The sequence below is a fragment of the Falco naumanni genome, chromosome 2 (genome assembly GCF_017639655.2).
Source record: "Falco naumanni isolate bFalNau1 chromosome 2, bFalNau1.pat, whole genome shotgun sequence".
In the NCBI taxonomy this organism is placed as follows: domain Eukaryota; kingdom Metazoa; phylum Chordata; class Aves; order Falconiformes; family Falconidae; genus Falco; species Falco naumanni.
This window is the reverse complement of record NC_054055.1, coordinates 5,450,846-5,476,041: the sequence shown is the minus strand read 5'-3', so window position 1 is coordinate 5,476,041 and position 25,196 is coordinate 5,450,846. Positions and strand designations below refer to the sequence as shown.

The following is a 25,196-nucleotide window of genomic DNA, read 5'->3' as shown; positions in this document are numbered from 1 at the left end:
TTCCAGACGCGCAGAGGCTGACAGAGCTGGGACTGTTCGGCCTGGAGGAGAGAAGGCTCAGGGGGCTCAGCCGTGTGTATGACCTAACAACGGGGGTGTGGAGACGGGGGAGCCAGACTCTTCCCAGTGGTGCCCAGCACCCGCACAACAGCCGACGGGCACAAACCGAAGGACGGGAAATCTCATCTGAGCGTAAGACAAGACTTCTCTTCCCTTCCAGTCGGAGTGGTCAAACACCGCGACAGGCTGCCCAGAGAGGCGGGGGAGCGTCCATCCCTGGAGACACCCCGACCCCAGCCCGGCACAGCCCCAGCGCTGACCCTGCCTGAGCCGGGCTTGGACGGGATCCATCCGGAGGTGCCTTCCGGCCTCTCCAGCACCGACTCCGGCTCCGTCCCTGCCTGCTGCCCCCCGTGCTGTCAGCCCAGGGGCTGGCTGCAGCCTGCTCGGGGCATCCCGCCGGGTGGATGCTCGGCCAGGCCTGGCTGCAGCCCGGGATGCCGGCAGAGCTGCTCTCGGCAGTGTCCCGCAGGCTTGGACTCCTGCCGCCGCCGCCCCTCCAAGGGCTGTCCTCACGCTGGGGGCTTTCCTGCTTCCTCGGGGCTGGCTCCTTCTTTCTTTTCAAGTCCCTTTTGTAGTTCCCTGATCACTCTTTCATCCAGCTGATGGTCATCTGCCTCCCAGGCACAACCGGCTTTGGGCAAACACCCCCAGACAAGCATCCCCTGCTCCGTCTCTTCTCCCTCTTCTAGCAGGGGTTGTTGCCGAGGCCACTTGCCCAGGGTGGGCTGCGTGAGACCCCCAGACCAGCCCTGAAGCAGGTGGGTGGCCAGGCAGGGCTCACAGGGGGCTCCCCCTCTCTGGATAAACCCACCACTCGCCCTTCTTCCCCGTCCTCAAAACTGCCCAATTCAGGGTGCTGCCTGCAGTGTGCCCGCTCCAGGGGCAGGTGCTGGATCCACACACTCCCTGGGCTCCTGGAATGGTGGCGATGGGAAATGACCAGACAGGAGCATCTCTGGACATCTTGCCACCCTGCTCCCGGTGCGGGGCCGCGGCGGGACCCCCGGCCAGCTCGGGCGAAGGCCACGGGGAGGCCGTGCCGGGCGGGTGGCACAGAGCCAGGGACACGGCGCGGCCGAGCCCCAGCTGGGCTGGAGCCAAGCCCGTCCCCGCGGCCATCCCGGCCGGCCGGCTGGCAGGAGGGGACAGCCGAGGGGGGACGTGCCCCAGCCCCGCATAAATAAAAAGCCCCCGTCGGGGCCGGGGAGCAGGCGGCGCCCTGAGCAGAGCCCGGGCCAGCGCTGCCAGAGCCGTGCCAGCGGGGCCATGGAGCAGTACTTCTCAGCCACCCAGAAGATGGAGCAGGAGGTGATGTTCCCCAGCCTGCTCCGAGGGGTCTTCCCGCAGCAGGAGGGGGCGGCCCCGGCTGCGGGCGGCCACACGGACCTCTACGAGCGCTACCAGCTCCTCAAGGCCATCAAGCCCGTGGTGGAGAAAGGCCTGGCCTCTGTCACCGACCAGAGCCAGAGCAGTGCCAACAGTGATACATCCCTGGATGAGGGTGCAGACAGCAGTGTGGAAGAGCGCCTCTCCCATCATGTCAACGGCTTGCAGCAGGTTCTGACAGACCTCACCAGAAACACCAAAGCACTCACCCGGAGGTACAGCCAGATCCTGGAGGAGATCAGCCTTAGTGAAGATCACTCCAGCTCTTGAGCCTGCACCTCCAGCCTCTGAGGTAAGAGCCTGGGGAGATGCAGTGCCAAAGAGGAGCTGGCTGAGGGGTAACATACTTTGCCCTCTTGCCCCATCAGCTGGGTGGCTTTCCAGTGTTTGCGTCACACCCCCAAATCCCAGGAGTTATGTATGAGTCTGCAATTCATTGCTCAACAGATACATCCTCCTAGATTTTTCTTTCCCAATTGCCCACTGGTGCAAACTATGCCACTGAACAAAGGTCACTTTGTGAGCTCCATGTTGTCCTCAAGACTCCTCCGCTTGTAGCATAGGCAATGTCTGCCTGCTGCTGGGCAGACACAGACAATCCCAGCAACAAAAAGGGCTGGGTGGTTGGAGGACCCCGAGTTCTGGTCTCCAGGAGCTGCCAGTCACTGATGGTCCAGCTCTTTCTCTTTTTTCTCTAATGGAAAACACAACAGTCATTTTTAGGGAATGATTTGGTACTTTCAGGTCTCCAGCTGTCTAAATTTGGTATGTCACCTGCAAAGAGCTCAGACACTTCAATCTTGCCCTAGCCCGGAAAGCAAACCTGTTCTCTGTGCTGGTGGGAGTTTCATCCCTGAAACACCTTGGGGAGACATCCCTGTGCCCCCACCAGAGACAGGGCTATGGCCGAGGTCCTTGTAGTGAAATGGAGTGTAAAAAGATGACAGCAACAACAGGGAGTGTTAACAGGGACTTTACAAAACTAACCCTTGTTTTGGAGCAATCTCAGCCAGGAATGAGGACGTCCTGGCCAAACTGTGTTCATTATTCCCACAGGGTGATCTGTTGTCCACAGCCCAGTGGCACTTTTTCTCCTGCACCAAGTCCCACTGAGGAACATCCTTCATGAGCAGTGCAGAGCTTGGCCGTCTGCCCGGCGGGTGCTGCCTGTACCATTCGACTCACCTTGCAGCCAATCCTGCTGGCAACCTTGCTGCTTCGTTCCACCCCTGTCCCAGGGCTATTTCTGCAGGGCAGAAATCAGTGTTTCATGTTATTCCTTTGTAGAAGGCATCTATAACTTTGAAGCGATATTTCTTTCTGCATGTACCTAAAGTCACCCAACCGGTCTCTGATAATGTATATAAAACGCAAAGTCTTGTGCAGATGTGTCCTGTGTTTCCTACCTGCTGTCACTTCTGTATAGCTGCTGTCCCCCAGCCCATGAGGATGAGGGGACCTTGGCTACCAAGGACATGCTCCAGTGCAGGGAACCTAGCTGGGTTTCTCTGGCAAGGTGCCAAGCTGGGTTTGTGTTTGGATGGATGTTCCCCCAGCCCTCTGGCTCTGACACCTTGCAAAAGCTTGGTGTAATCCTGTCATCATCCTGTGCTGAGTGCTGGGGTCCCAACCTGCTCCACAGCATCCTTCCTTCCCTTCCCCAACATCCCCTGCTCTCCTGGATCTCCAACTTCTCAGCTCCCCAACCCAGCTGGTACCTGCACATCCCTTCCCTCTGCCCACGCTCATCCAGCCCTTCAGGCCCAGCACCATCTCCACCACACACACACTGTGGGCAACCTACCTTAATCCCTGACACCCCAGCAACACCGGGGGGCAATTCTGCCTCCTCCCTGCATGGCCATGGCATCCTCCAGAGCCAGGGGCAGAGGAGGAGGTGGGGATGCTCAGCTGGGGTAAGCAGGAAAGCAAGGCTTTGCTTGCCTTTGATCCCTGTGAGCTGTGGGGAGAGCAGGGGCAAACCCTCGCTGGGTGGGTGGGCAGAGGCTGCAAGCCCTTCACAGGGGTTTGGAGCCCTCAGCACAGGCTGGGTCCCACCTCCAGGCGACTCCTTCCCTCCCAGACACAACACCCCAGGGAAGTCCTACAGAGCTGGGCACTAGAGGGAGGCGTCCCCTTGCCTCTTCAGGCCATTCTAAATCCCATTCAGCTGTTGAAATAGCACTGCTTTGATGAACAAACACTGGTCCTCTGACAGCTTTTTACTTTTGACTAAAGAAACTGGAGATCTCTGAGCATCTGTGGTGTGAGGATTCTGAACACACCTTGGGCTGCAGGCTCCAGTTGCATTTGTTGCTGCACGTCCCCTCAAAATCTGCCATATGACAAGAGCAAAACAACATCCTTCAGACTGAAATCGGAGAAAATCTAAAAGTCCCAATCTAAAGTGAGAAAATATTTTGCAGATGGTTGCTCTGTTTCTTCCTATCACCTGGAGGCAGCTCCACACCTTAGTCATGGGTTCACGATCATGTTAACCTCTTTAGTGGGACCCCAATTGCTCTGCTGCACTTTAAAACTCCACAACACTGTAAAGAAACAGAAAAGCAGGAACTTCATCCCTTGCTTTTGTTTTAGTGAAACTCTAATAGCACAGGAAAATGATTACACAATTTAACGACAAAAGGCACCGTGGCTTCAAAGCACACCACCCCAATATCCTCAGTGAGGGTAGATGCTGTCTTAAAATCAATCACGCTTAAATCTCTTCAGAGTCTCAAAAACGCTCCAGAAGCACTGACTGTCCTACAGTCCTTGCACAGGAGGAACCCAGCAGTGGTCTGAGGACACCTGGTGCCCCACGTGATTTCTCAGGCGAATACATTCTCTTTGAGAAGCACAATCATCCCATACCAAGGCAGAGTTTTGCTATAGATTGAAACTAAACACGATCTCCTTTACACTGCTTTAATAGATGAAGAGTGCTAATGAACCTGGCTGTGACAATCGAGAGCCTCTCTGCAGTGTGCTGACCACAAGCAGAGAGGAGCTCTCTGGCTGCCTGCTGAGCAGTGAGTTTGTGCATCAGCCACACAGGTCCCTTGGCTCATGCCATGAGGGCACGAAGAGTTGTGTGGCCCCTTCTCTGTACCTGTGGTTCTTGTGCAGTAAAAAAAACCCCAACCAACCAAAACCCAAAACTCCCCCTAAACCTTCTCTGTTTAGCATACTTTTTTTGTCAGATGGTTGGCAGAAACTATCTGATGGTCTGAAAAAAAGCAAAAAGGTACTGTCACAGCTGAGGAGAGTAATTCCTTCTGTACATTTTCACCTACTCCATGAAGGAGAAGATGGTGCTGGCAAAAGAAAAGACTTTTTTTTTTTTTCCCCTCTCAGTTTTCCCACTTCATTCTTACCTTTCCTGAGACTTTGGGGACCCAACAAGGCTGAAAAGATAAGACTGTGCCATGTAGGGCAGTGGGACTGGAAAAGTGTCTCAGCAAGGAGGATAACTCAATCCTGGTGGTCCCACTATTGCTCTTCAGGCTTCTCCTGTGGCCATAGGGAAAGCCTCAGGCGCTGGGAGACCCAGGTCTGTCTGTAGCTCCTCTTCCAACCAGGCAGAGGTTTAGGAGAAACTCTCACATCTTGCCCAACCACAGCTCCGAGGATGCTCGTGTAGCAGGTAGAGGCGCATTACCAGCTTTGGTATTGTGTGGTATTAAGGCTTTATAACTGGGCATGTCTCTCATAACACAGGTGTCTCTAATGGGTGCAGCAAAACACGGCAGCATCTCCAGACCTCCTGGTCTTAATTTTTTCCTTATGTGCATCCATGTGATTAGATGAATATCTAGTAATTTCTTTAAGAAAAAGAGTTGTAGTCCCTTGTGACTAAGGGAATTATCTTAAAATGTGCTATGCAAGCATTTCAAAGCTCAAACCCAAAATGCAAATAGAAAGGACTCCCACATGTGCATGGAGAGGGAAGGAAAATATTTGTAAGATACATATGCACATCTTACACAGACATACACTCCATATGTATTATAATACATATATATATGCATACACGTTAATCTTTGTTTCAGACAAAACTTCTTATGGGGAGAGAGCAGACTCAGGTTTTGGAAGGGAAGGATTTATGACATAGAATTCAGGGCTTTTCAACAGTATATTTTTTCCCAGCACTCCTTGTATGATCCTGGTCAAACTTTCGCCAGTCAGGTCCTCAGTTTCTCCTTCTCCTTGCTTAAGAGTTAATGTTCATTCAGAGCTTTGACTTAGAGAATCACAGAATGGTCGAGATTGGAAAGGACCATTAGAGATCATCTAGTCCAACCCGCCATGACCCTTGGGGAAGGCATGATGTGCAAAGCAAAGGCAATTTCTTGTTCGCTCCATCCTGTTCTCCCAGGTTTTCCTAGTGAGTGACACTCCCTGCAAGGCCCAGCACTGCCCAAAGACAAATTAAGATATCCATAAACTGTTGTGAATATCGTGGCCAAGGACCCATCAGAAAACCAGGGTGGGAATGGAGTGAAACCAGAGCTCATCCTTGCATTGAAGCTCACCAAAGGGAAGAAGTCATTTCTGCAGCATTGTGAACATTGGGAAATGCCGCTGTTCCATCCAGTCTGAGCTGCTGTAATGTGGAAAGTGTGAGTAAAATGTGAGTGTGTGAAATGGGGACGATATAAACCAGTAGCCCAAGTGGAGCGAGGAGGTGCTGGATAAAATACCCCCAAACCCACATATCCTTTGGCAGGAGCATCTCACCAGGCAACAGAGATAACTGCCACTAATACCTGGCAGGAGCCCCAGGCGTGCAGATCCTTTCCCTAGCTCCCCAGCAGCTTCTTTCCACAGTAGGTGCCCAAGGACTTCCTCTTTACCAGAGCCTTGGTCTCACGGGGTCCCAGAGATACACAGCCAAAGACTGTCTTCTCTTTCCCTCCTTATTTCGGTGTGTCTAGCTGGCAGCAGATGGTCTTATCTCCCAGCCTTGCTTTTCCATGACTAGCCTAGCCTCTCCTCTCCTACCACCAACTTGGGAGAAGCAGGTTGTAGCCTCAGAAGCAAGACCAGGCATAAACCCACTGGCTGAGCTTGCCAACCTTCGTAGACTACATTGAAATGAACCTCTTTTCTGTAGATTGTTCTGTTTCTGGCTGGACATACAGCATCAGCCTGAACTTGGACTGAACTGAAAATGAGCGACCCCATGTCCCTCAAGAAGGAGTGTCTGGCTGAATGGACCCATACCAACACCTTCATTAGGACAGCTGTGTGACAAGGACCTGGGAATAGTGACACCCATACACTCAGCTCTGCCCCACCCCCTCCATGTGGCATGTAAAGAGTCGGGAGAGAGCTCAAGAAGGGAAAGATCATAGAAAAAGATGGGCAAGAAGAAAGCATAGTTGTATCTAGTTTGGTTTCTTGCTCCAGAAAAGCCTACAAGTTAAGCTGAACATGATATAAACATGGGAAAGAAGTCAATGGGCATGAGGATAAGGGGAATAATTTGGTTTCTTGGAACTGTGGGCACTGATGGGCTTGTTGGGTTGTTTTAACCAACGGCAATATGAGTGATTAAGTCTGTATCCTGAGGATGCCACCCCCAATCCACTGGGGATGGTGCATGTACTTGCTTGGCCAGGAGGCACTTTGCTCCCATGGCTCCTGCTGGTGTCCTGGGGCCTATTCAAACCCAGCTCAGATCTTGATACGAGCCACCAGCCATGCATTCCACAGAGGTGGGTGGAGCTGATGAACAGCTGGAAGGCAGCAGGTAGAAATGTTGATGGCATTTGCGTAGCATAATGCTGTTTGATTTAGGAGTGGCTAAAGCAAACTGCTGATGGTTTTGCTTTTCAGCAAAATTTTCACAAACTGTCCAGGCTGGCTCACAGATCACCAGAGCAACCTGGAAATTTGCAGGAGTCAGTGTATGTGCTTCAAAAGACAAAAAAAATCCTGTGACCTTTGCAAGAGGTCTGGCTTGTCTTAGTGCATCCCTTGGCAAACTCCAGGACAGAGACTGGGATGTCCTGCCAAGTTGCAGCTGGAGTGAATACGTTCTGCATGGGAGTTCAGAAGAACTGCACCAAGTTTATTGCCTCTCCTCTTTGCTAACCTATCCACTGTTGTTTAAAATAACCTGGCTCATTTCCTAGCTTTTCACAGGAATTTCCTCCACTGAGATGCCCTGGAGCAGAAGGGTACTGGGAATCACCTCCCTTAGGTGCCCCTCCTGTTGACCTGTTGTTACTCCCAGCAGTGATAACTTTAGTGGCTGTAATGCAACATGAAAAGTAGAGATCAGCTACAGATTATCACCTCCACCTCCATGCTTCAGGCAAATGGACCAGAGCAAAAGGGCTTTAAACTTAGGTACTGGAAAAGAGGGAACAAGAGGAGAAAGTCAAACAGAAGCTGCTCCATGCCTCCTCCCAGCTGCTTCTCCACGTCTGAACTTCTCATTTCCCTTTCTGTTTTAAACACGTAATTATTTTTTTCCCTTTGGATTTAGCGTATTTACTTGTACTAGGGCATAACACCCAAATCTGAATATTGTTGACCTAATTGTCTTAAAGAGAAGCGGCCAATTCAATATGTTAAGGAAATAAATCTGTTATAAATACTTTTATGGATAACACTATTTCCCAAACTGATATATGTACCAGCATAGAGATGTTCCAGTTCATTGTTATGCACATATTAATATAATTTTCAAAAAACACGTATTTATTCCCCACAAAGCCATTGTCAAGTTAATCATTCTTTGGCAGACACAAAGTTCTCAACATTAGGATGATTATTCTTATGATCCATATTGTGGTTGCTCATACAATGTCCAGGCCCAGGCTAATCCTTCCATGCAGACAGCGAAAGGATGGTCCCTGCCTGAAAGAGCTTACAGTCTTGGAAATATTCCTCTTCCATTAAAAAAAAAAAAAAAAAAAAAAGACTGTGGCCAGTGAGAAATCTACTTTTGAAGTGTCTTCAAAAGGAATGTTGGGGCCAGTAGCCACCCCAAACAGAATAGGCAGGAGGCCTGAAGCATCACTGTGCATGAGGAGTCAGGAGAACATCTTAAAAGGTTCTTCTTCCTTGTCCTCCTCATGGCTCTGTGACCCATTTGGGCAGCCGGCCTCTCCAACAGGTCTCAGCAACCTCTTTCGAGGACAGGATCCTGCTGATCCTGCTTGATGTCCTCTGCAAACATCCTCAGAGTTCTCTTTCTCTGCTTGACAGCAAGCAGGTGGGTCCTCAACAGATCATCAATGCATCAGACACATCTTTAGAAGGCCCAAAGGATGAAGGATCTCAGGGATCCAGGTCAAATAGTAACAAACATAAAGCCCAACAGAGATCCTGGGTGGAAATTCTAGCTTAATACAAATCAAATCCCATCCCTCAAAGGAAGAAACCCAGTTAATAGCACAGAGGTGGCCAGGACCTCTCCAGTGATTGTGGAGCAGCAGCTACAATGGAGCTGCTGGTTTTGGGAATCCCAGGACCCTGGTCACCCAAGGCTATGGAGACTTTCACGGTCTTGGCTTTTTACTTCCTTCCCAAGGGAAGAATTAAATTGAAACCAGCCTCAGCTAGCTGTTACCAGCAACATGGACTGCTGACAGCCTTGTCAGAACTGCCTCCTCCAGTCCTCTCCAAAGCCCTGATCCCACTTTTGCCTTTCATGGGCTGCTCCCCTGCCCACTGGCTTCCTCAGCGTGGCTTTGACCATGGGGTAAGAAAAAGACTGAAAAACTGTAAGAGCAACTGTTTCCACTTAGTGCAGGCACAGAGACCTTTGATGCAGAGTTGGATGCCTGTCCAGCAAGGCTGTGACACCAAACAAGTCAGATGTGTGGTCCTAGTAATCCAGGAAGCCACCTCTGGTGAGACCACCTAAAAAAGAAGCACCAAATCCCCATGGGGAGGCAGCGGTACACCAATGGTTTGGGCTGTGAGAAGTTCTCCCTACAGTCTCTTTTGAGAGCAGATGAATTCAGCAGTTTAAATCAAATCCTTATTGAAAAGGGGGAAAAAAATCCAACTGGCAGTCATTAGTATAGCAGGACTGAAAAATGCCATCTTAAGGCAAGTCATGCAGTTGGTGGGATTAAAAAGTCCCAGAAGAAGCACAAATAATGACAATCAGGCTTTTCACATACATGGTGCCTTCCAGCCAAAACACTTCACAGACTTTCAGGCTGGTTCTTTGTCCCATAATGTGCCAGCAAAAGTGGCCAAGATATAAAAAAAAGGAATAAAAGAGCGGGGGAACTGAACCAGCAGGTTCATCAGACTGAAGGACAAGCTGAGGATGGTCTAGCAGTAGGAAAGAATTGTGGACATCAGCTAACAACTATTCCTTTTGCTGAAGTGGTAATGACCTGTGTAGCGGCATTGAAGGTTTAGCTTCAAACACCAACAGCCACCCTTGTTCCTGGTTTGGGGAAACCTTCCAGATGAGCATTTGAACAAAGTAACCTCTTCAGTTGCTCTTCACCCTTCCCTAGTGAAAAGCTTGTGTGATCAGAGAGGTGATGGTCCCCCGGTCCACCCAGTTCTGCAGCTGCAGAAATAAAGGCTATCACCTCCAGCAACAAAAACTTGCTGGAGATGAACTCCACCTCTGTCAGTTATATCCAGGATATTTTCTGAGGCACCTACGTAAGCCAGCCCAAAGAATCAGATTTGCAGGAATCAAAGCCCCAGAACGTGCAGATCTTCCAGTTCTCCCTGTTTTCCAATAAGCATTGGTTTTAAAAAAATTATTACGAGTCACAAAACCTAAGCTCCCAAGCAGACCTCACCAGTGCATCCAGCACAATTAATTCTTCTGGTCTGGCAAAGGGAAAAATTCAAGCCCTTCTATTCCAGGCAGCAGAGGTAACTCAGACACAGGTCTCTTAGGATGCTTCAGAGCAGCAGAAGCAAAATGTAAGTTGAGTTCAATGACAGGTTCATGCAAATGCACACACATAAAAAAATATCATCTGGGTACAGCTTTGATGGAGCCTTGGGCGAGGACTGGCTTTATTCTTGCAGTGAGTGAATCAGTGCAAATTATAACACTTTTTTCTCATGCCTCAAGCTTCTGGTCAGATCCATGCTGTCTTCTGCGAGGACACAGATCCTGCAAAATCCCTGGAGGATGCAAAACCAGCAAAGCTGGTGTCCATGAGCACAATCCGATTTTCTGCAAATGGTTTCCTTATACACCATGCTGTCATTTTTCATCATTAAAATCTCCCCCAGGAAGATTTTTAGGAAGCGCTGCATTTGTCTGAGATTCTCCCTTTGGCTGCTGGTATCAGGAAGCAGCTTGAAATGAAAGAGACGGAGGCAAGGTTGGTAGAGGCGATAACACCTTTTATTAAACTGACAGAAAGGGGGGGGGGGGGGGGAAGGAAAAACCCCAAGTAAGTTGAAACAGAAGTTGACAGACCTGAGAAAGCCTTGTGTGACCTAATAAAAAGTACTGTCTCTCTTTAAAAACATGGACTTACATCTCTGGACAATCATGTCCATGGCAATTTTGCCACCATAACGGAACAAAGACAAAGTGATGAGTGGCCTGAAGGCAAATTTGAAAGCAATGGTGAACTCAGAAACACATAGAATAAAACCAAGGAGACTCTGCAGGCCTGTGGTCCAGATCTGGGAAGGTTGTTTAGGCTCACTGTGATCTGATCCTCTACATTTAAAAAATGAACACAGACATCCTTGTGAGTGTTTCGATGCTGTGAGAAACAGTTCCATTACCACTAAATCTGTGCTGCTCTCCACGTTTGATATTTGGTGGATACAAGACACTAGAAAACATCATGCAAAGATACTAATCAAATACTTACGGCCAATAGAAAAGAACAGCTCAGGCTCAGGCAGACATTCAAGTTTGGTTTTATTTACCTTGCACAAATGACTCAGTGCCCAGAGATTGTATGGGCAAAGAAGAAAACGCCACCACCTTGGACAGAGTGTAGACACCCTGATCTGTTATCGAGGGGTTTGACAAATGGGATCAATGAGATGGTTTGGGATCAACCGTGCTTGAAAACAGGACTGCACAGAGGCCAAAAAGCTGTGAAAATGCTTACTGCTTTTGATACAAATGGTTTGCGAGGCAGAGGGAGTCACGCAGGCTCACGTAGGGCTCCTCAGATGTGCTCTGGGTGCTGGGCCTCCTTTGGAAAGGATTATTTGGCTTTTAGTCACCGCACAGATAGAATTACAGGAGGTGTGGGCTGGCAGCCAGCCCAAGTCCACCCTGCACCTTGCTGGGTGCCAGAAAACTAATGAGCAAATGCTTCCGCTTCCAGGCTGTTCCCTCCCCTCTCCCTACAACCTGCAACCTGTACCAGTGCTGTGCCTGGAGCAAACTGGATCCTCTGGGGCAGCCGCTGGGCTGGGAGCTTGGAAAAAAACTGACCCAAGGAAGAAAAACCAAGTGAAAGAGGACTGGAGCACAGCAGGGAGCCATCCTGTGTGTGGGGCAGGACCTGGGCACTGAGCAGCAGGTTTCCCACACCGCTGAGCCATCAGCTCCCGGGGGAAGATGAGCATTGCGTCGGAGCACAAGCCCCTTGGGAAGCAGGTCACCGGCAGCCTGCACACAGTGAGTAAGGTACGGGCTCGAGGGCACAGTTTCCTCCTGCGGGATCAAAGCATCCCCTTTGGGCTACATTAGAGTGTTTTTTTCCTGCCATCTGTTATTCTGAAGACACCTGGGCTTGCCAGATACGTGGCCAAGAACAGGACTCTAGGTGAAAAGAGCTGTGTCTGTCTGGCCTGTTTGCACCAGTTTGCTTACAGAAGGGCCATGGCCCTTGCAGACATACAAGATCTGGCAACAGCAAGTAACTGGAGTGGTTCTTTTTCTCCTTTGACAAGAAGTGGAGTTAATTTAATGGGAACTTTAATTTTTCAGATCCCTAAATAAAAACATATTTGAGGTTTGGGCATTTTCAACAGTTCTTAGAATCTCTAATGATACAAAAGCTGCCCTGTGTTGTAGATGTGCAGAATCATCAGGTAGAAGTAGTTTTTCTAGCTCTAACAAAAATTAATGGCAATCTCAAACAAGCAGCATATTACTAGGCAGAAATCAGTGACAAGATCAGATGACATTTTCCTTTTCCCCTCCTCTGCCCTCGGCCTATTGCTAACCAGTTTGCCTTCTCTGTTGTAGCCTTACAGCCTCTCCCCCAGGCCTCTCTGTCTTTAAAGAATCCAACCTTCCTGTGTTGCACTTTTCAGGTGTAGGTTGCAAAATGCTTCATCTAGCATTTGCAGATTAATAAATTGGGGCACAAAGAGGTAGAATGACTTTCCTAAGCATCACCTCGCTGGCTAATTACAGAGCTGGGAATCAGCTGGTGCCAGTATTCCCAGTCCACTGGGAACCAGTTCGGTCTCAGGCCAAAACCATTAACAAGACCTGAAAACATATTGTGTATTGGGCTACCGTATTCATGAAGAACAATTTATCCATTTGTATTAGTGAGAAACGGCATGAAACATCTGACCTGCTACCTGAAAAAGGAGCAAAGGCTCAAAAGCAGGAGATCCTCCTGTTAAATGGTGCCTGTCAGGGAAAGCTGTTGCTATCACTTGGGCTAAAGGAAATTTCCTGACTGAGAGGCTTTACTACTGAAACAGCTTTGGGCCATGTTCTTCGGTGGGTAGAAATCACAAGATAGTCTCAGACAGAATAATTTTTATGTCTCCTTGGTCCTGGTGTAAATGATTGCCCTTGAGATGAAGCCACCCACACTAGAGCAAAGCAATATTCCAGCTGGGTCTTTGACCTGAATCTTCTGCTGCTTCCCTGGCCTGTCTAGGTTGTGAGCAAATTTCTGCTAAATCTGATCACTTGCTACTGTCTAAAGGGCAAGTCTCCCCCTGTTCCAGGTTCTGTTCCTAGTCCCTTCCTTTTGCCTGCTCTGGTGCTCATTAAATCCTCTGTAAGCCAATTCAGCTCGGTAAGATGAAAACGTAGCAGAGCTGGCACAAGGCGAGCAACAGAAGCAGGTAGGTAGGTAAAGGGGAGACGGCAGCAGGAGCTCCCCCTTCTCTTGGCACAAGCTGTGAGATTAGCTGACATTATCCAGTGGGTCTGTACCTGTGGGATCCAGCTTAGCACTTAAGTACACACTTTGCTCAAGGCATGTGACTAGCAGCACTGAAGCAGATCCTTGTGTGATTGGATCCAACAAAGAGCAGGTCAGCTCCTGGAAAAAAAAGGCTGTTTATTGACTTACGCCTTCCCAGTGGCAGGTCTGGTCCTGGCCAGGCATGTGACTTGCATTACATCAGTGACGGCAGGAGGGAAAAAAGCTGCCTCCTTTCTTCTCTCTCCTTTTCCTCTACCAAGTACTATAAAAAATGACAGAGTGCAAAGGGAGGTTGTTAAAACTCTTCAGTGCTGAACCATCAGGAAGGTCAGACTGGACACCAGGTCCAGCTTTCCAGGCATTCAGGTCTCCTCCAGTGTGTTTCATATAGCAGTGGTGTTAATGAATGGTGAAATAAACTAAATCCAAACAAAAATCTAAATTTTATAGTCTTTCTTCTTACATCATGTCAGTTGCATGAATTATTTCCTTTACTTCCTAGCTAAAGCTACCATACATTTTTAAAGTGCTTTGCTAAACAGCTTCTGACCTCCAGCTTTGACATGCTGGATTTGTGTGTCTTACTGCAATGTTTATAACTACCCCCCCCCCAGACGAGTGGAAGCCAATTCCACCCATTTCTAAAGTTTCAAAGAGCTTTAGTTCCTCCTTTGAAGAGACAACACCAGCTCAGGTGAGAAAAATGTAGTTGCACAGCTTTGAGCTCTATCCTTCTCACGTGGGCAGGATGAGAGCTCACAGACAGCTCCCGCTGGAAGAAGGGCCAACGGGGACGATGCCCATGTGGGACTTAGGAGATTGACGTTGAATCCTGTAGTCACTGACAGCTTCCTGGGCAGGGTCCTTCTTGTCCCTCTTCCCCACTGGCAAAATGACACTTCATTACATCCCAAAGATGTGGTGAGGATTTAGCCTTTCAGAAATGTCCAAGTTTCTGCAGCTCTGTTGTGAGGGCTGTTTAAACATCCTGCATCTGCTTTTAGCAGTAATTGGGGTGAATGTGTCCCATCTGATCCCCAAGAGATAGGAGCTCATACCGCTCTTCACACTGCCATTCCAATTTCCAGCCCCAAATGCCTTTTTTTCCCCTTGACACTTCCATGTTGGCAGCCTCAGACAGCTAACACACATGGCTTTTTTTCCCCTTGTGATACTTGCAGTTGTCACCAATCGTGGAGTTAAATGTTGGCGGGGAGATGTACACAACAACACTGAGCACCTTAAAGAAACATCCTGGCTCCAAGCTGGCAGAGATGTTCACTGGCCAGCCCAAACTCAGGACAGACTCTGAAGGGAGATTCTTCATCGACAGGCCAGGCACCTATTTCAAATACATCTTGGAGTACCTGCGCAGTAACCAAGTGCCCACCCAGTGCATCCAGGATGTCTACAGGGAGGCGTTATTCTATGACATTGAACCTCTAATCAAGCAGCTGGAGGACTCCCCACAGATCTTCGGGGAGCTTGTGGCGAGGAAGCAGTTTCTGGCTCGTGTGCCCAGCTACAGTGAGAACATCGAACTGATGATCCGCATCGCGAGGGCAGAAGCGGTTGCATCCCGCCGGTCCAGCGTCATCGTGTGCGTGGTCAGAACTGAGGAGGACGCGGCCAGATGTCAGGATGCCTTGAACAGCTTGGACATGGATAAAAAATCCGTGGTGAAGTTTGGCCCCTGGAAGGCAGCGCCAAGCATTTCTGATCTGCTGGACTGCATTCAAATGGATGTTGAAGCCAAAGGGTATAAAATATCCTTCCAGCCCCACATTGCTGAAAAAGGTTTTCGTTTCAAATCGCATGACTTCTTCTACAAGTTCCTGTTCACCTGGTGGTAGCAAAGTGCCACTGTCGATGGGGAATGGAAGAAAGCAATTATTAAAACAGTTTAACTTGGATTGTGGAAACTAAGCCATGGACTGCCAGAGGGACAGGAAGAAATGCGTGGGCCAATGGAAGGAACTTCTTTGGTCATTTGCCAAATTAAAGAGCACTTAAGACCCACTGTTTACTTGGGCTTTAGGGGATAACTGTATGATTTAAAAGGTATCAGGAAAAGGAGGAATTTCAGTCTTTCAGCATTGCTGAGTATTAGGTAGGTTCAGAGAGCCAGTTCTGAGAGTTGAGCCAACCTCACCCAGCCTAAGAGAAACGAATAATCCCAAATAAATCTTGTGCAGATGTGGAGTTGGTCTCTCAGTGTAAACGGGAACAGGTCACACATGTGTAATTCCCAATGGAAACACTGAAAGCTGCATTAACACATGCTCAAATTAAATTTGGATCCTTAATGAGAAGGGAAAAGCTCTTCTTCTCACTACTTTCCACACTAGAGCCTAGGTTAAAAAGGATTCACTGTCCCATGCTCTCTTCTTGTTCCTCCAGTAGACAACCTACTCTCTAGCCAATGTATTTATTACCATTATTTATTATTTATTCTGAAGGAAAGACAGAGAACCTCAGCTATGGTCCAGGATCAAAAAAAGGCAAAACCACCATCGCTCATGTGAGGAGTTTATAATCTAAGGGCATGCACTCCTCTCTCAGGCCACACTACTTTAATCTTTTCCTTATGACATTCATTATTGTTATGATACTATTTCTAAATATATAAGCTTCTGGAAGAGTAGGGAAAACCCACTGTGATTTGATGGGAAAGAAGAGCTACTGAAGCAATAGCCTGGGACCTCAGTGCAAATCCTCCCTTACAGAACATGACTTGGGTGCTACATTGCGTTTTAAAAATCTTAGTATTTAAAAGTGTATTTTTATACTGGAGGTGGCTGTTAGCTTGATTTTAATCACTTTGAAAATCATAATGGCTAATTTGATTATGATCATATTTCCTTCTCAGAAGATGGATTTCTTCCAGTTAAGGACAATAATCGTGGGGATGTTAAATAAACAACTTTTAAAAACTCTTTGAATGATACAGAAGCGCTTTATTTTCTGACATCTTCCTCCTAAAATCCCCAAATTCTAAAGGCTTGAAGTTTTGCCTTTTTGCTAATGGTTTTGGATCATTCCTGCTTAAGCTTGGTTTCAGATGTGCTCATCCTAGCACAGATTTCCCCCCAGTGAGCACCAGGACTCACACCACTGACCTCAGGGCAGTTCTGCTGTAGGGGCAAGGGGACATTTCGAGACCTTTCAAATTTAGAAACTTGGTAAGAACGGACACAGTCAGTGTCTGAGAGGACAAAAAGGTTTAGAAAATAGGATCTGTGATCACCGCTTTGATCGTAACCAAGTGGTTAGTGATGCTTAGCCTGGAAGAAGAGAGATTGAGGCAGCCTCCCAACAGACAAAAGGTCACTTTAGAGATCTGTTACTCTCTGTATATACTAAAAGTGAAAGAACTGGTTTACGTTGCAACAAAGGAGATGAGAATGGGATATTGGAAGAAAAAGATCTGATTATAGGGTAGTTAAAGCCTCAAACCAACCAACCTAAGACTACAGGACTGCTGTCATGAGAAACTTTAATAGTTTTACCAGGGATGGTCTCATAGAACAGCCCAGGCTGGAAAGGACCTCAAAGGAAAGGTGGGAAAGGGAGCCTGGATGAGATTACCAAGCGCCCTGGTCCTGTCACATCTCAAAAACCCCCAGTGATGTGGACTCCGCCATGTCCCTGGGGAGGCTGTTCCAGTGAACGACGGTTCTCACTACAAAAAATTTATTTCTTATATTGAGAAGAAAATTCTTCCAGTGCACCTGGTATCCATTGCCCGTCTTCTCCACATAGCTCCCTGCAAAGAGAGAGATGCTGTTGCCTTTGTGCATGGCCTTTAAGTACATTTGTCCTCACAGGGCAGGTTCTCCAGACCTTTGGCCACCTCCTTGGCCCTCCTTCGGCCCCTTCCCAAGTCACGTTGTCCCCAAGACACAACCAAACTGTGGCCACCGCTGGCTACCTCCAGCCACACAGCGTCACAGACTTAACTGTTGCCTGTGACCCCTGTCAGCAAACCAGACAGAAGTCTGTCAAGGGGCTCCTCAGTGTTGGGGCCTCCTTCCCCCGCCGCCAACCCCCCCCCCCCCCCCAAAGGAGACGTCTGAAGGCCGTGCTAAGATTTCATGTATATCTAACACAAGTTTGCCTGGAAATGTCAAGCCATGTTATTTAGATTTTGGTCTTTATATGGTCAAACATCAAATACCAGCGAAACCGTAAGTATTTTTACGGGAAAACTGAGCCGCGCTGACACGGAGGCAGCGTTTCGCTGTGGCGCGAGCGACGCCGCCGCCATGTCACTCCCGCCTTGCCATGGCAACGAGAGACCGCCCCCTCCAGGGCCCGACCGCCTGACCATAGAGCGCGGCCTCCAGCTGGGAAGAGAGGACGCTTCTTCTGCCTTCTCCCTGTGGGCGGCTCTGTGGTCTCTTTTCCCAGTTGCGCGTACGGCGGCCGCCGAGGGTCAGGCGGCGGTATGGCGGCGCACCTAAAGAAGCGGGTGTACGAGGAGTTCACCAAGGTGGTCCAGGTAACGCAGCGCTACTGGGCCAGGTCGGGCCGAGCGGAGAGGGGGGGACAGTCCTGAACTCTGCCGTGCGGCAGAGTGGCGCCGGCGGAGCTGCTGTAAGAGCTGCCGGGCCAGCACGGGGCCCGGCCCGGGACCGCCGCCCGCCCGGCTCGGGGCCCGGCCCGTGAGGGGCTGGGGAGGAGCAGGACGGGCTGGCCGCGGGTTTAAGGAGGCCAGAGCTGCATGGAGGGAAGGGGGCTGCCTCGGGGTGCGTGCGGGAGGAGGGGAGCGCTCCCCTCAGGGCAGGAAGAGAGCGACATGGGCAGGATGCAGCTTCCCCCGGCCTGGCAGCGAGTTTTTCGGCTGCTGCAGGCTTGGGCGTGTGTGGGAGAAGTGTTGGTCCTGGGTTGGTTGTCTGGGGTTGGAAGGGGCAGCGTTTGCCCCGGGCTGGGGTGGGGGGAGGCAGTGTTTTCTGGGAGCAGAGGCTACCTGGGCAGGACTGGAGCAGCCCCAGGGCGCTGAGGGTGTGTTCCTTCCTAAGACAGGTGAGGGAGAGGCCAGTGACTGCTGTGGGGCACAGGAGCTTCCTCAGTCTTGGTGCTGAGGCAGTGTTAGCTCAGGGATGGAGTGGTACAGGATTTTCCCAGTGTTTCTGAACCATGTCTTTCTGCCCACAGCAGCAGCATGAGGACCTGTCCACTAAGAAATTGCGGCTGACCAAGCCTAGCAAGTCAGCAGCGCTCCATGTTGACCTGTGCAAAGCCACCTCGCCTGCGGATGCCTTGCAGTACCTGCTCCAGTTTGCCAGGAAGCCCGTGGAAGTGGAGAGTGTGGAAGGGGTTGTCCGGATCCTGCTGGAGCATTATTACAAGGTGGTGAAGCTGGGAGCCAAGCATGCATCCAGAATGCTCCTTCTGGTCTTGTTTTCTTGGTGTTAGATATGGAATAGGGAGTCACAGGCTCTTGTGTTGCTGACTCAGTTGCCAGCAGCCTGGGCTGTTGGATGCCCTGTGAGGAGACTGACTATAGTTCTTTACCCAAATGATTTCTGGTCATGTTACTTGTCCCTTTGATGATGGTTTCGGAGCCTGTGACAAGGATGTGACAGTAATCCCTGCTGAAGGCCTGTGTGATTAGTCTTAAATTACCTTAACAAGGGACAAAGACATAACAAGAAGTTTTCCAGGGAGCCCAGCTGTCCAAAGCTGGCTCAACTTTATCTGAATTGTTCCTGGTATTTCCTTACCTTGCTCTTAATTTCCTCTGGCAGTGGAGAAACATTTTAGCTATTGCTTATGCTATGAACAAAGCATTTTAAAAACGATGTTTCTGAAAAACTTCTCAACAAAAAAGTCTTAACAGCAGAATAACAAATAAATAACAAAAGTAACATATGCTTTGTAGTATCCAGATATTGATCCTTCACTTGATAAAACTTTATTGCATCCGACAAACTGCACTGTAGGCTGAAATATTTTTCACAGATGTCCTTGTGCTATTCTGTCTTCCTGTTTACAATTGAGTCTGTTTTGCTTTGAACTTAAACTAAAAGTCTAAGCTGCATTTTATCTATTTCTGTCTTTTGTTTGCTTTGGCTTGTGTGTTGAGGCTGTTGTACTTTTTTTTTGATGGGAACTTACCTACTTGTGAAGAAAACTGTCTTTCCCGATCAAATATCACAGGTTATTTGTGTTTGAAGTTTGTGTTGTAGCCTGTATTAGAACAGAGACTCTTAAATCTACACATGAGGTCACATTTTCAAGTGCACAGTCTATTACAGAAACCAGCATTTAAAAAGTATTGCAGTCCTGTAGCTGACCTTATTTTACTTAAGGACAAAATTTTCTGAAGACCTGGTTTCTTGGTATCTTCAGAAAACTTGCACTTGAACTAGTCTTTCAGAAACTGAAGACTGAAAGCTGTAACTGTGGTGGAAGTTGTGTGATGATGTATTTGTTTGTAGTGTCATTGCAGCCTCCTCTTCCTTCATCCCTTTATATTAGTATAGGACAGTCCCCAAACAGTTCTGATGGCCTCTGAAGTGGATCAGAAAAACAATGTGACTTTTTTTCTCCATTTTCCCACTCCTAGTTCCCATGGCTGAGCAGCTGAGCAGGGGGCATGTTGCGATGTGTGTGGGGAAGCCGGGGAACAGGATACTGTAAACTGGTGTTGCTATTGGCAGCAATGTGTCCTCAAACGTGGCCTGAGGTGATGCTGAAAGTCCAGATTCCTGAGAGTGATCAGGATGAGTGGTTAGAGGCACCTTCACTTCCTGGTGTTTTGGTTGTGGAGACGGCGATCGGACCCACAAACTACAAGGATAACTCTGTATAACTTCCTGCTCACAAACTGTTAGAAGGAGGGAAAAAATGCCCACTGGGGTGGGAGGCTGCTTGTAACTCAATAATAACGTTGCAGACATTCATAAGGCTATTAAAAGTGCCTTTGTAAATGTCCTTTTTGAAATCATTGATCTCTTCTGTATTCATGGAGGAGTATGAGTACATGAGTACCAAGAACATGAGTAATGAAGAGCAAACACCAAATGTGTAAACACCACAATACTGTGGAAATTCATGCATCCTGCCACTGATGTAAGTAGTCCAGTGACAGTAACTGTTGTTCAAGCACCTTGTTTCGATCCTGAAAAGAGGAAATACTTCTCAGCTCAGCTGAGAAAGAGATTACTCCTGTGGGTGTCACATTTGTCACTTGCAGTGTGTGACACCAAAGTCTGTCCTAAACACCACTGAAAGAGATAGAAGTTGTAACTGTAGTATTTTTGCACCTGTTGAAAGAGGTAATATTTGTAATTATAATATTTCAGCACTTCTGTGTTCAGCGTTGCACAATTGCTTGGTAAGATCTAAGTATGAAATCCAGACTTCTTTTTGTCTTCCTGTCCTGTATTGGATATCCCAGGCAGTATGATGAAAGAGAGCTTCCGGTTATGATCAGAAGTTTTGTGTGCACATCTGTAGAAGACTAAAAATAACTCTTCAAAATGCATGAAATTCTTAAATGAATTTAAAATTATAATAATTTCTGAAGCTTATTTATGTAATTATCAGCTGTGACAGCTTTTGCTATTGCTTAAATGACTAGATGTATGCAGCAAATATGCTTCTGTTTTATTTTAGTTTTTACCTTGCTGTGTTAAAATTCTTTCTTTTTTTTTCTGTCAGATTGGCAGGATTCCTGCCACCATTAAGAGAAAGTTCCGTAGCCCAGAGACCCTACTGCTTAGCAGAGGTCATGAGATCATCAGTCTCAGATAATCTCCTAAAATCCTTACATATGTTCATTAAAATCTTACAAAGATATTAACATGATCAACACTCAATCTGGTATCTTGAAAATCTGATTTATTTAAACTTTTACATTTTCAAACAATGTGAAGATAACTTTGAGGAATTATGAGTAAAAGAATCATTTTGAAATGTACTGGAAGCTGCCATGTAAATGTTCTGGCATGGTTAATTTTCTGTGGGGTTTCCTCTGGACTTATGGAGGAGGAAGTAGCATGACAGTAAAATTCAGACCTTGTGCTGAATTATATATAGGTCCTGCCTGTGCATAGTGTATTGTTTTTCAAACTGGAAAATGAACGAGAGTATCTGTCGTTTCCTTTCAGGAGAACGATGCCTCTGTAAGATTGAAGATAGCTTCCTTGCTGGGTTTGTTATCGAAGACTGCAGGATTTTCCCCAGACTGCATTATGGATGATGCCATTAACACACTTCAAAATGAGAGTAAGTCTTCCTTTTCAGGTGGTGCTTAAGATCGAGGCAGAATCACGCTGTCTTTAAGCATATAGGAGAGTGGCAAGGCCCTTACACTGAGCAACAGTTCCCAGTTATACACTTCAGATGTATTTATTTTCTGCTTTTGTGAATGGTGAAAGTCAATAACATGTTGGTGGTGGAATCACTGTTGCTGGAGGTATTTAAAAAACATGTAGATGCAATGCTTAGGGACATGGTTTAGTGGTAGAGTTGGCAGTGCTACGTTAATGGTTAGACTCTGTGATCTTAAAGGTCTTCTCCAACATAAACAAGTCTATGATTCTATGTTCTGAGGACGAGAAAAACACTTCTCAGACCTGCCTGCTGTATACCTTTGTTTTAAGAGTGTGCAAAGTTTGCTTTCGCTTCTTCATGTGAAAGCTGTGGCTTCTGAAGTGCTCTGTACTGGAGCATGGTCTTGCTTAGAGTGGAGTCTTGTTTGAAGAACAGGGTTTTTTTCTTACCATGCTGCAGGCCAGCTTATCAGCTAACACAAGGAGGCATTAGAGTATTAGCATTGGATTTGTAGTAGGTTGCCCTGTTTGTGGCTTCATTAAAGTCCATTTTTATTTTGTATCTTGTATTCACAGGTTTTATATGCTTTACTTGATGCAGTTTAATTTTATTTTCATGTCATTTATAGAATGACATAATGGTTTGGGTTGGAAGGGACCTTTAAAGCTCATCTTGTCCAACCTCCTGCTATGGGCAGGGACATTTTGTGCTGGATCAGGTGGGTCAAAGCCCCATCCAACCTGAACTTGAACGCTGCCAGGGATGGGGCATCCACAGCTTCTCTGGGCAACCTGTGCCAGTGCTTTGCCACCCTCATCTGAAAAATTTCTTCCTTATCTAAACCTACCCTCTTTCAGTTTAAAATCATTGCCTGTTGTCCTGTCACTACAGGCCTTGGTGAAAAAAAGCTCTCTTCGTCTTTCTTTTAAGCCCCCTTTAGTATTGAAAGGCCATGATAAGGTGCCCCTGGAGCCTTCTCTTCTCCAGGCTGAACAACAGCAACTCTCGCAGCCTTTCCTCATAAGAGAGGTGGTGTTCCAGCCTTCTGACCATTTTTGTGGCCTCTTCTAGAGCTACTCCAACCAGTCCATGTCTTTCCTGTACTGAGGAGCCCAGAGCTGGATACAGTACTGGAGGTGGGGTCTCAAGAAAGCAGAGCACCTCCCTCCACTTGCTGGCCACGCTGTTTTTGATACAGCCCAGGGTATGGTTGGATTTTTGGGCTGCAAGCACACGTTGCTGGCTCATGTCCAATATTTTATCCACCAGTACCCCCAAGTTCTTCTCCTCAGAGCTGCTCTCAATCCAGTCATCCCTCAGTTTGTACTGATACTGGAGATTGCCCCAACCCACGTGCAGGACCTTGCACTTGGCTTTGTTGAACTTCATGAGGTTTATACTGGCCCACTCCTGAAGCCTGTCAAGGTCCCCCTGGATGGCATCCTGTCCCAGGCGTGTCAGCCGCACCGCTCAGCTTGGTGTCATCCCCATACTTGCTCTGTGTGTGCTCAGTCCCACTGTCCCTGTCATTGATGAGGAATTGATGGAGCGTTGGTCCTTGGGTGACACCCCTTGTTACTGGTTTCCACTTGGACACTGGGCCATTGACTGACTCATCGGACACGGCCATCCAGCTAATTCCTTATCCATCTAACAGTCCATCTGTTTAAGCCACGCTGGTCCAATTTAGAGGTAAGAATGCTGTGGTGGGCTGGGTGAACAGGAGGCTAAATGTGAGCGAGCAGTGAAGGCTCACTGTGTACCAGGCTGTATCAACAGGAGCGTAGTCAGCAGGACAGGGATTATTCCCTTTTGCTTGGCACTGGTTAGACCAAATCTGGAACACCACGTCCAGTTTTGATCTCCCCAGTGCCAGATAAGGGCTGCTGAAGCTGAGTGAGTTCAGCAGAGGGCCATTGAGGTGGCCAAGAGCTGGAGTATGTGGTGTGCAAGTAGAAGCTGAGGGAGCTGGAGTTGAGAGGATGAGCGTAATTTATTTTATGTATGCTTTACTTGATGCAGTTTAATTTTATTTTAGTATCGTTTATAGAATGAAATAATGGTTTGGGTTGGAAGGGGCCTTTAAAGCTCATTTTGTCCAACCCCCCTGCTGTGGGCAGGGACGTTTTGCCCTGGCTCAGGTGAGTCAAAGCTCCATCCAACCTTGAGAGGTTTTCAGGATGACCTCTCAACCTGGACGAGACTGTGATTCTCTAGCCTGTGAGGAACTCAGTAGAGAGATGCGTGACCTTTTGCTGTTTTGTTTTGCAGAGTCTCACCAAGTCCTTGCTCAGCTGCTGGACACCCTGCTGGTGATCGGCACAAAGCTCACAGAGAATCCATCTGTCAGGATGAGACTGGTAGATGTGGCCTGCAAGGTAAGGCGGCCTCCTTGGGGCAGGAAACTTTTATCACTGCCTGAAGAATAAAGCGCGTGGTCAGTCTTTAAATTGTATTCATTTTTCTCAACAAACTTTTTATCTTTTAACTGCTAGGAATCTTAATATGATTTGTTGTTTTGAAGGGCTGAAAGAACGTTAAGAAGCCAGTTACGTCTGTTCTTCTCTTCTGTTCCACAGCATCTGACAGATTCTTCCCATGGTGTAAGAAATAAGTGTCTTCAGTTAATTGGCTGTCTTGGACCAGTGGAAAAAGGTGTTGCAAAAGAAGCTGAGACCCAGGCTGCTAAAGATGTCCAGAAGATAATAGGAGATCATTTTAATGACCAGGACCCTCGTGTAAGGACTGCAGCTATAAAAGCCATGGTAGGTGGTGTTGGTACAGTGGAATAAACTGTTTGGGGTTATATAAGGAAGCTGGTAGGAGCTGCAAACTAATACAAAGAAGTTTGCGTTAGAGATTATTTAATTATCTTAGTAAAGGTCAGTTTAGCGTATCAAAATTACCTGGAAAAATAATCTAGGTTTTGATAGATGAGAGTAATGTGAGATCTCAAAGGGTGTCTTACTGATTCATAATGATTTGTTTCAGCTGTAGCTGCAGAAGCTTTTTAGTTTGATTTTTCTGGGTGCATGTAGGCTCTTTCTTTTGGTGTCAAATCTGTATTTCTTGATTTAGCATTGGTTACCAGAATTACAATGAGCCACTAGTACTCCGACATGCAATAGATCGCTCTTGTGACAGGAAATCTATGTGATAAGTCCAGAAAGCATTTTGTTTTTAAACAACATTTGTGTTGTGCCCGATGGTCGCATTCATTAGCATTCTCTTAACTGTTCATGAGGTTACTGATTTTCATGTGGGCTGGAGTGTGAGAGCCCTTCAGAATTTTTTAGCTTTGCATAGATGCAAAGACCATGCACTTGAGAATTTTGCTTAAGGTGAGTTGCCTGTGAGTATATAGTTATAGAG

The 25,196-nt window shown here is 47.7% G+C and overlaps 2 protein-coding genes across 5 annotated transcripts in view; both read left to right on the top strand.

Annotated features, from left to right (window-relative positions):
* The first annotated feature begins 11,782 nt into the window (after window positions 1-11,782).
* KCTD14 (potassium channel tetramerization domain containing 14) lies at window positions 11,783-16,428 on the top strand. The gene is made up of 2 exons (XM_040584017.1): window positions 11,783-12,052; window positions 14,723-16,428. The coding sequence occupies exons 1-2, from the start codon at window positions 11,984-11,986 to the stop codon at window positions 15,392-15,394; spliced, it is 741 nt and encodes a 246-aa protein (XP_040439951.1). The 5' UTR covers window positions 11,783-11,983; the 3' UTR covers window positions 15,395-16,428.
* A 1,466-nt stretch (window positions 16,429-17,894) lies between these two features.
* The window catches only part of INTS4 (integrator complex subunit 4), a 39,405-nt gene continuing 32,103 nt past the window's right edge, over window positions 17,895-25,196 (top strand). Inside the window, exons 1-5 of one of the 4 annotated variants that reach the window (XM_040583477.1) lie at window positions 17,895-18,042; window positions 18,699-18,893; window positions 21,659-21,776; window positions 24,096-24,202; window positions 24,404-24,589. In XM_040583477.1, coding sequence (XP_040439411.1) covers window positions 17,989-18,042; window positions 18,699-18,893; window positions 21,659-21,776; window positions 24,096-24,202; window positions 24,404-24,589 — 660 coding nt within the window. In that variant the 5' untranslated portion in view covers window positions 17,895-17,988. The remainder of the gene's footprint in view (window positions 18,043-18,698; window positions 18,894-21,658; window positions 21,777-24,095; window positions 24,203-24,403; window positions 24,590-25,196) is intronic. The other 3 variants (XM_040583476.1, XM_040583475.1, XM_040583473.1) reach the window with 3 other exon arrangements.